The sequence below is a fragment of the Vigna angularis genome, chromosome 4, assembly GCF_016808095.1.
Source record: "Vigna angularis cultivar LongXiaoDou No.4 chromosome 4, ASM1680809v1, whole genome shotgun sequence".
NCBI classification, from domain to species: Eukaryota; Viridiplantae; Streptophyta; class Magnoliopsida; order Fabales; family Fabaceae; genus Vigna; species Vigna angularis.
Window position 1 is genome coordinate 9,321,794 of NC_068973.1, and position 9,609 is coordinate 9,331,402.

At 33.1% G+C, this 9,609-nt stretch overlaps 2 protein-coding genes across 6 annotated transcripts; one reads left to right on the forward strand and one right to left on the reverse strand.

The window, feature by feature from the left end:
• Positions 1 to 325: 325 nt before the first annotated feature.
• On the forward strand, positions 326 to 5,302 carry LOC108345886 (probable methyltransferase PMT2). Of its 5 annotated transcripts, XM_017584725.2 has the most exons (8): positions 327 to 601; positions 821 to 888; positions 1,124 to 1,794; positions 2,070 to 2,280; positions 2,756 to 3,044; positions 3,485 to 3,850; positions 4,541 to 4,618; positions 4,732 to 5,302. In XM_017584725.2, exons 3-8 carry the CDS (start codon positions 1,147 to 1,149, stop codon positions 4,961 to 4,963), a joined length of 1,824 nt encoding a protein of 607 aa, XP_017440214.1. In that variant the 5' UTR covers positions 327 to 601; positions 821 to 888; positions 1,124 to 1,146; the 3' UTR covers positions 4,964 to 5,302. The 5 variants fall into 5 exon arrangements, with proteins under 5 accessions (XP_052732964.1, XP_017440214.1, XP_052732963.1 ...); XM_052877003.1 differs by having other exon boundaries at positions 821 to 1,794; XM_017584724.2 differs by lacking the exon at positions 821 to 888 and having other exon boundaries at positions 328 to 601.
• A 1,868-nt stretch (positions 5,303 to 7,170) lies between these two features.
• LOC108344931 (glutathione S-transferase U9) lies at positions 7,171 to 9,083 on the reverse strand. The gene is made up of 2 exons (XM_017583470.2): positions 8,703 to 9,083; positions 7,171 to 7,781 (listed from the first exon to the last, which is right to left on the reverse strand). Exons 1-2 carry the CDS (start codon positions 9,030 to 9,032, stop codon positions 7,407 to 7,409), a joined length of 705 nt encoding a protein of 234 aa, XP_017438959.1. The 5' UTR covers positions 9,033 to 9,083; the 3' UTR covers positions 7,171 to 7,406.
• Positions 9,084 to 9,609: the final 526 nt, after the last annotated feature.

Here is a 9,609-nt window from a genome sequence, read left to right on the forward strand (position 1 = left end):
TTAAATACTTCTACCAATGTTATCTTTGGAGAATTTTTCAAAACTTCAAAATAAAAGTTTCAAATTTTTCTATTTTACGTTTTATTCAAGTGACAACAAATTGGAAGATACCTCATTATTCATAATTTACTAATTAACATATTCAGCTTAATCTTAAAATGAAACTAAATATTTGTATTTTAATACTTATGAACTTTTATATTATGTTTTAGTCGATAAATAATAATACGAGTTCTTCTTTATAATAATTTCACTTGATAAAGAAACATATAAAGTTATTTAAAAAATATTTATAATCCGTGGATAGTCGGGAAAACATACCAGTTAGTTAACCAACCAATAAATTATTCCTATGAAAGAGTTTGAGACGAGAGACATTTCCGTACCCTCGTACCTTTCGGAACTCGTTTACACGCATCATTCCACTTCTCGTTCCAAACACAACAATAGTCTATATCCTTTTCTTTTCTTTTCTTTCTTTTTCTCCTCTAATCCTCTTCTTTCAAGAATTTCCATTGACGAAGAAGCATAAATTGATTCCCTAGGGTCCACCATCACCCAATATTTTCATAATTTCTTTTTTGCTTTCGTTCTCGTACCAGTAAGTGACTACTCTCTTCCTTCGTACCCATCTTATTATTTCAACTATCTTGTTAACCGCTATGATAGGTTTTAATTTTCTGTCTTTTTGATCAAGAGGGGGAGTTGGATTTTGTTAGAGGAACTGTTTGATTGAATTAAATGACAAAATTTTGTTTTCTATCACTTTGAATTTGCCCTGCTGCTTAATTCGTTATGCTTTCAATTGATAATTTCGAAGGGAAAAAACAACACGAGGCTGCGGTCCATGTTAATTCAAGTGATTCACCGTATTATGTGAAGGTTGATGTAAGTGAGATTGGTGTAGGAATTAATTTGTCACAAGGGTTTGAATGTGGACAGCATCGCAGTGTGTTTATGCACACGACAAATCTTTGAATCATGTGAATTCTTTTTGTTTTGACTGATTTTCTGTTGCATTGATTGCTGTTGTGACCATTGGCTAAATTGGTCTGAATGGAGCATCTTGGTAGTCAGTTCATTTCACATTAATGCCTTGATACGTTTCTCTTTAACCATACAGAGTTAATATTATAAAGATTCATCATGGCTACAAAAGGGAACCCTGGAGACAATAGAAATAATAGGAGTCCAATGTCTGTTTTCATCATAGTTGGTTTGTGTGGTTTCTTCTATATATTGGGTTTGTGGCAACGGAGCGGCTTTGGAAAGGGAGATAGCATAGCTGTTGAGATTACTAAACACACAGATTGCAGTGTTCTATCTGATCTAAACTACGAGACTCACCATGATGATGATTTTGGAACATCTGATGGTTCTGACATACAAGTCAAGCAGTTCAAGCCTTGCGATGATCGTTACATTGATTTCACGCCTTGTCACGATCAAATGCGAGCGATGAAATTTCCTCGAGAAAATATGGCTTACAGAGAAAGGCACTGTTTTCCTGATGAAGACAAATTGCGTTGTCTCATACCTGCCCCAAGAGGATATGCAACACCATTTCCGTGGCCCATGAGTCGTGATTATGTACCATATGCAAATGCACCTTACAAGAGTTTGACAGTTGAGAAGGCTGTGCAGAATTGGATACAATATGAAGGAAATGTTTTCAGGTTCCCTGGTGGTGGAACGCAATTTCCCAACGGCGCTGATTCTTACATTGATGAACTTGCATCTGCTATTCCATTGGACAATGGGATGGTTAGAACTGTATTGGATACTGGTTGTGGGGTACGTCAAATCATGAATAAACATCCTTGTTTTAGTTATATTAATTTTGTTGGCCTCCACATAATGTTTGCATGAAGACATTATTGTCCATAATGAGACAGTCCTGGCTTATTGTAAGTTTTCCTAAAGGAACCTTCAACATTTGAATGCTTCACCCATGACATTTCTTTTTATTGAAATGCAATCATTCTTTCCTGTTTCTCTTTGAAACTTGGAGCCTATGTGCTCATTAATTATATATTATAGCTCATTTGTTGATTTATTGATGGTGCTAGGTTGCTAGTTTCGGTGCATACCTGTTTAAGAAAAATGTTATTGCTATGTCAATTGCACCAAGGGACTCTCATGAAGCACAAGTTCAATTTGCTTTGGAAAGGGGTGTTCCAGCAATCATTGGTGTTCTTGGAACAATAATGCTTCCCTTCCCGTCCGGAGCTTTTGATATGGCACATTGTTCTCGCTGCTTGATTCAATGGGGTTCAAATGGTGAGTGTAACTATGACGTTTCTACTCTTAAACAATCAAAATATATCTTTTAGATCAATAAAAAAGTTTCTTGGTGTCTCTTGTGTTGATGATTTCGTAAGTTATTATGTCCTTTATGGATGACAAACAATTTTTTATGATATATTCATATATACCAATAATGAAGCCTGATTCAGTTTTGTATTGATTGTAAATTAACAACTTAGAAGGTTGGCTTGTCAAGTGCTTTGATTTATTCTCCCGTGCTTAGACAACCTAAATTTATTTTGAGTACTTAAACTATGGCCCTGCTATTTCTTGTTAAGATGATGCTCAAAGTCCCATTTTTCTTACATCAGATCAATCTGTCTTTTAATTCACTTCGGTTCTTGGTTTATTATTAACTGTTTGATGTTGGGCTAACAAAATTATTGCCTTGGCTTTTTGGTAGTAAGAAATATTTTTAAACTGTATTTAATGGAGCTTTTTTTCTTAGATGGAATATACATGAAGGAAGTGGACCGGGTTCTTAGACCTGGTGGTTACTGGGTATTGTCTGGTCCTCCTATCAACTGGAAAACGCAGTTTCGTGCGTGGCAGCGTCCTGAATATGAGCTTGAGGAGGAACAACGGAAGATTGAGGAAATTGCTAAACTTCTATGCTGGGAAAAGAAATATGAAAAAGGTGAAACTGCGATCTGGAGAAAACAATTGCAAAGTAGTGATTGCACTGATAGAGAAACTCAAACAACAATGTGTGCAACCACATATTCTGATGATGTCTGGTAAATTATTCACTCAATCTTTTGCCCCTTTCTCTTTTTTCTTTTCACTAATTAACAATACTTTATGTTCAGAAAGTCAATTTCCTGTTATTACTCTTGCACGATATTCTTTGTCAATTAGAAGGATAATATGTGTTCCAATTTAAATAACTGCTTAAATTTCTTCTGAAGTAATATGTTTCTCTTATGGCTTGTCCTGGACTCTTCCTTAAGCCTTCTTATTGAAAGGATACAAGAAGTTTCAATTTTATTCTATAATCATTTTGCAAGAATTATTTCTTGACTACTAAAATGGTGTCTTAGATTGAGTACTTGAGAAGCATGGTTTAAAGAGAATTAAATTTCTTCACTCCTTCTGAAAATTACAAATGAGGTCCTAACCTTTTGGATTATAGACTATTGGTTTCAGTAACTTTCTGGAAAGGTCTGACAATGTGTAGGTACAAGAAAATGGAAAATTGTGTAACTCCTAGTAAACCTACTGGTCCATGGAAGCCATTCCTAGAGAGACTCAATGCTGTTCCTTCCAGAATTACCAGTGGATTTGTTCCCGGTGTATCTATGGAAGCATTTGAAGAGGACAACCGATTATGGAAGAAACATGTGAATGCTTACAAACGGATCAACAAAATCATTAGCTCGGGGAGGTATCGGAACATAATGGACATGAATGCTGGCCTGGGAAGTTTTGCTGCTGCACTGGAATCTCCCAAATTATGGGTTATGAATGTTGTGCCCACAATTGCCGAGAAAGCTAACTTGGGTGTTATATTTGAGCGTGGATTGATTGGCATTTATCATGACTGGTAACTTCTGTGACTTGGTTTCCTTTCCCTTTTTCATTTTGGTCTATTGCCTGCAACTTTTTACTTTTTTTTTTTATGTTGATGACAACTCTAAGATCTAGTAAATTTAACCTGCCACTGCATAATTTAGTACACAATAATTCACATTTCTGAGATTGCACAGACAAACAAGATCGAATCAGAGCACAGACCCACAATGCATAGGCCTAAGCCCTAACAAATAGTTCTCTCCATGTACCCTATAGGACAACTGTCTGCCTTACGTAAATATATCACCAAAGTGTATAACACCAAGAGAAAAAAGAAAAAAGATGGAGTAAAAAGAAATTAAACGTAAAAAGCAATACGTAACCATTCTCTTTCTCCATAATAGAAACTTATTTTTTCCCAATTTGTGTTTGATACTCAATACATTACTAAAACTGCACCTCCTAGGATTGGTCGAAGTCACTTTATTGAACGGCTTGGTCTGAGATAATTGTTGAAAGGTGCAGTGATGATTACTTAAAGGCCAAGAAAGTATGCATTGTATTAAAAACAATTTTAGTACTTTAAACTTTATGTACAAGGATTACATTCAGGAATTTTTCTTGAAGCAATAAATTCTGCTAAATTATCTGCAACACAGATTTTTAATTTTAAACTGTAGGGGGGCGAAGTTCTGTTTAATAATTATCATTTTCCTTCCAGGTGTGAAGGCTTCTCCACATATCCAAGGACATATGACCTTATCCATGCAAATGGTGTTTTCAGCTTGTACAAGAATGGGTAAGTGCGTGCTAAATGTTTATGCTAGACCCTGTAGTGGAACGACCTTGGAGTCAGGCGTGCAAGGGAAACAAACTACATTTGGGTTTTGCTAACTCAAATGATCAATGCAGATGTGATGCAGAAGACATTCTATTGGAGATGGACCGTATATTACGGCCCGAAGGAGCAGTAATATTCCGAGATCAAGCTGATGTGCTAGTGAAGGTGAAAAGAATTGTGAAAGGAATGAGATGGAATACCAAAATGCTGGATCATGAGGATGGTCCAATGGTTTCAGAGAAGATGTTGTTCGCTGTCAAGCAGTATTGGGTTGCAGGTGACAACACCACTAGCTCGGAGTGATGAACCTAAGCAGTGTTGAAATGGAAGAACAGTTCCCAAATGGCATTTGACAAACTGATTCTACTTGTGACTTGGATTCAAGATATTTCCAGCTGAGTCAGATGTGGCCATGAAATCGTCTGGTGTCTTAACATCTGTGGTATATATATTTTTTATTTCTTTTTGTTAAATTGTAGAGTTTATAGTTGTCCGTCCTATTTGTTAGAGTTCACAAAACTTAGTCATAAGATTTGTGTATTTGGCTCTTCCATAGTTACATTTTGTACTTCTAAAGCAATCAACCCACAAAAGACTCTTTAGATCATCAAGATATAGATATGATCTTGAAGTCATGAATCATTTTAGAGCTTGGTTTTTGTTTTACACCACTTCCTTCTTTTGTTTTGCCTCTCTCCTGTTTTTTGAACGAAATTTAGATCTTGTCTTGTTCATGTTATAGCTTAAGTTAATTCTAAGTCTAGTGAGTATTTTTGGTTCAACAACAAAACACATTACTTTCCGAAAGCTTTTAGGTTTCATATTATTTTAAGCTTCGTTACCCGATATGGTTTACTAGGGAAAAAATGGGTAACAGTGGCATGATACATTGAATTTTTTTTGTAATGTGACAATAATGGAAAAAAGGGTATGAACCTCGTCAAAACCTCCAACTTGAACCCAACATGATTTATGAACGTAAATATGTCAGTATTAAATTATTATTTGTTCATGTATTCTTTGAGAGAGAAAAAAACAACTATTAATAGAAGAAGATTCTTATTTACAAGGAAGGAAGGTTGCTATTTATCCATCCACGTGTAATATAATTTTTAAATAATTATGGAAATAATAAATCATTTATTAAAAATAATTTTAATTCATGTTAGTTTTTTTTTAATAGTAAAATAAAGCTTTCAGAAGATCTCAACAAAAGTAAACTTGAATTTCTTCTAAAGTTTAATAAATAATTTTTTTAGAGCTTAAACTAATCCCTACTGGTTCAAGTCTAATCCTTACTGCTCCAAGTGTAGAGAAGTGACTGCACAAAAGATTCTAACCTTATGTTGAGGAGAGAGAATTTCAAAATTTTTAAGCTACGTTAAATTTTAATTTATCTTATTTTTATTTTTCAAATATTTTGTTTGAATAAAGTAATTTAATTTTATTGAGTTTTAATTTTTAGTTTAATAAGTCATTTTATTTGTGATGTTTATTTAATGTGATTCATCACAATTTAGTTTCTATTTTATTTAAAAAGAACTATCCTTATATTCATGTTGATATTGTTAAGAGGAAAACATTTTATAGTGTAAATAATGAAATGACATGACATTGTAAATATTCAAATTGTCTTTTTTTTAACTTATCTTTTTGAACTTATTTTACATAACACTCTCATAATAGATGTCAACATAAATATAATTGAAAGGATTATATTGACTCATTTCATATAGATAATAACCGAATTGGAAAAAAAACGAAGTAATGGATTGAATAAATTTTACAAATATTAGGATAAAATAATTTATTAAACCTTAATTTCTTTTAATAAATGAAGTATTTCAATTATATCATCAAATAAGATTAAAAATTGTTAATAATTATAAACATAAAAATATTTATTACTTTTAGTCAATGTTAGTTGATATTGTTTTTCAAAGTTCATCAAACTTTTTTAGTTAATATTGATACAAGTTTACTCGTTTGATGTCTAAGATTGTTTTTAATTGATGCTGATTCAAATTATTTAGGCTTATTCTTGATCATGTTTATTTTTACAACGTTGTCCGTTTTTTTTGTCAACTGTAGCAAAATGATCCTAGTTAATGTTGGTAAAAGATTTTCTCAAACATGTGAAAAAAACTCTTATCACCTATAAAGCATTAGACTAATGCCGTTGATAAAAATATAATCAATGTGAACATTTACAAAAAAGAAAAAGAAAGCCATGACAGACATCAATAAATTTTTTTGATTTATATTGGCCCAAAAATTATCATTGGCTAAGAAAATCCATACTAATTATCAAGTGATAAATAGAAAAGGTATACAACAATTAAAAAATAATTCCAATAATGTATGTAGAAAAACAACTCTCATTAACATAAATGAAAAGAAAACTTAGTTGACAATCTGAAAAATAGTTCTTTTTAATTCTGACTAAAAAATCTTAACTAATTATAATTAAGAAATAAGACCAAGTATATTAGTTGAAAAAAATTCTGACATTAATTAAAAATAATTCAAATTACCAAGATCATATTTTACATCACAATTAATATTACAATCAAGTGACTTTATTTTTACCACAAACATGAATTCAAACATAACCACAGACAATGTTGTCACAATACATGTGTTACAGGATACAGGTGTTATACTCATCCTGTTACTGAAAGATATATGAAGACTTGCAGAAGAAGCAAATAATAATAGAAAACCCATTGAACTGGTGAAGCCTACATCAGGCTGGAGCAGAAGATTTCAAAGCAGACTGCCTGAAAAGATGAAGAATTCCCACTGTTTTTTCATGTGGAGGAGTTGCCTTTTTCACTGCTTCCACCTCTGCAATGGCCATCAACCAAGAAAATAACACTGGAAACTTTTCAGGCACTATGAACTTCATGCCAAGAACTTCTTCATGAGCCTTGTGACAACCAAACAACGCACAAAACACAATTTCCACGATTCCTAAGTTGCTTTCCACCTTTGCATCGCGTTCTGCCAGATAGGTCTTCATTCCATTTTCAAGTACATTTAGTTTTTCATACACTTGGTCAACTGCCTTCTGTTGCGCTTCTCCGTCAGTTTTCAATACTAGAATAGTCGTCTCCATCAACTGCAACAAAAAAATAGAGAAAAAGAGAGCAAGACATGCATTAGAACTTGGTTTAAACAAGAACTTTGATTGACCCAAGTTAAATCTTAGTTCCAAACACGAAAATCCTATATGTTTTAGTTAGTTCACTAAACTAAAAAAAGGCTAAGGTTTAAATTTACAATCCGTCCCACTTATTAATTATTATATAAATCATAAAACTTATATAAACAATGGACTGTCTGTGATTGAATGACGGATGCATGCATTAACTGTGTTTAGTTCTTTCTTTATTTCTTTATTCACAAGTTTAGCGGTTGACAGATTTTTCTTATAGAACTACTAATAACTTTTAGTACTTAATTATACTTTCCACCTATAACATTCAAACTGAAGATCCTATTAAACTCAGGAAACTTGTTTAAAATATGTGCCACCCATTCTATCAGAACTTAGTTAGTGTACATTTGTGATGGGTTTTTTCAGAAGATTAAATAAAGGATTCAATCCCAATGATACTTGAGTCTAATTGATACCACTCTAACTCAAAATTACAAGACAAGGAGTTTATGAGTATTTTTGTTCAATTTTCTCATCTTTACCCGATGTGCAACTTTATGCTCACATTTAGATTCCCAGCTTTTTGTGTTTGGTTCTAATCTTGAGTTATAAACCAAAATTTGAGAATTACAAATAGTAACTAGTCTTTTAACATTCTAACACTACTTTCACCAAACAAGTGGTGTACGATATGGAAGCAGTGTTGTTACTCTGTTACAAGCAGAAATTAGCGAACAAGTATGAACTCAGATCAGAAATTTTCTTTTACTAGTGGTTTAGTTTTTAAGCAACTGCTAGTATTAATTTTCATTTTCATACATATACTAATACGAAATTAACATTATGGAAGCAAGAAATGCATGCAATGATGTAGTTAATTACCTGATCCTGAATGAAACTGGACCAGAAGCGAGCTTGGGCCCTTCTGTAGGAATCAGTGGGAAGCAGGTTGGGACCATGTTTCCATGTTTCATCGATGTATTCAAGGATCACCATGGACTCAGCAATGGCCTTTCCATTATGAACAAGTACAGGAACCTTCTTGTGAACCGGGTTGTACTTAAGAAGCAATTCACTCTTATTTCTCAAGTCTTCTTCCACATACTCGTAGGGTATGCCCTTGAAATTAAGGGCCAATTCTACCCTCTTGGCATATGGACTGGCCCACATCCCGTGTAGGATCACCTTGTCTTTCTCTGCCATTTTGCTCATGAATTGATGATGGAGTTCATGCTAAGCCTATGGGTGTCTTTTTATATATTGTTCTGAACTTGATCCCCAAGTTTTGCATCATGGAATGGAATATAGTATTCCAAAGGTCAATGTGAATGGGCTTGGTCCAATTGACCAAAGTGTACTTGGAATGTGAAAACAATATATTTTCCATGATAGTTGAATTGATTTGTTAAAAGATGTTTGACCCGACTTTTCTTTTTGAGAAAAAAAAAAGAATACAAAATAGAAATAATATTCTTAAAATATTAAAATTAACTTATATAGTTGTTAATAGAAACATGACAAACAAAAAGTGACAACGATCACCTAAGATCCAATGAAACCGTCTAACTGAATCCATAATGTTGGTTGAACTTAGGAAAGATCTTATATACTTGAGAAAAAGAAGTAAAGGAGATGGATGTTAGGTTAGAAAACACCCACATATAAAGAGAAAGTAAATGGAAAAGTAAACTATTCCTCATCTTCTAGACACTGAATACTTATAAGAGGACCGGAAAGCCCAAAAGGTCTAACAAATCTAGACATAATAAATATTTCCTCATTAGTTGGT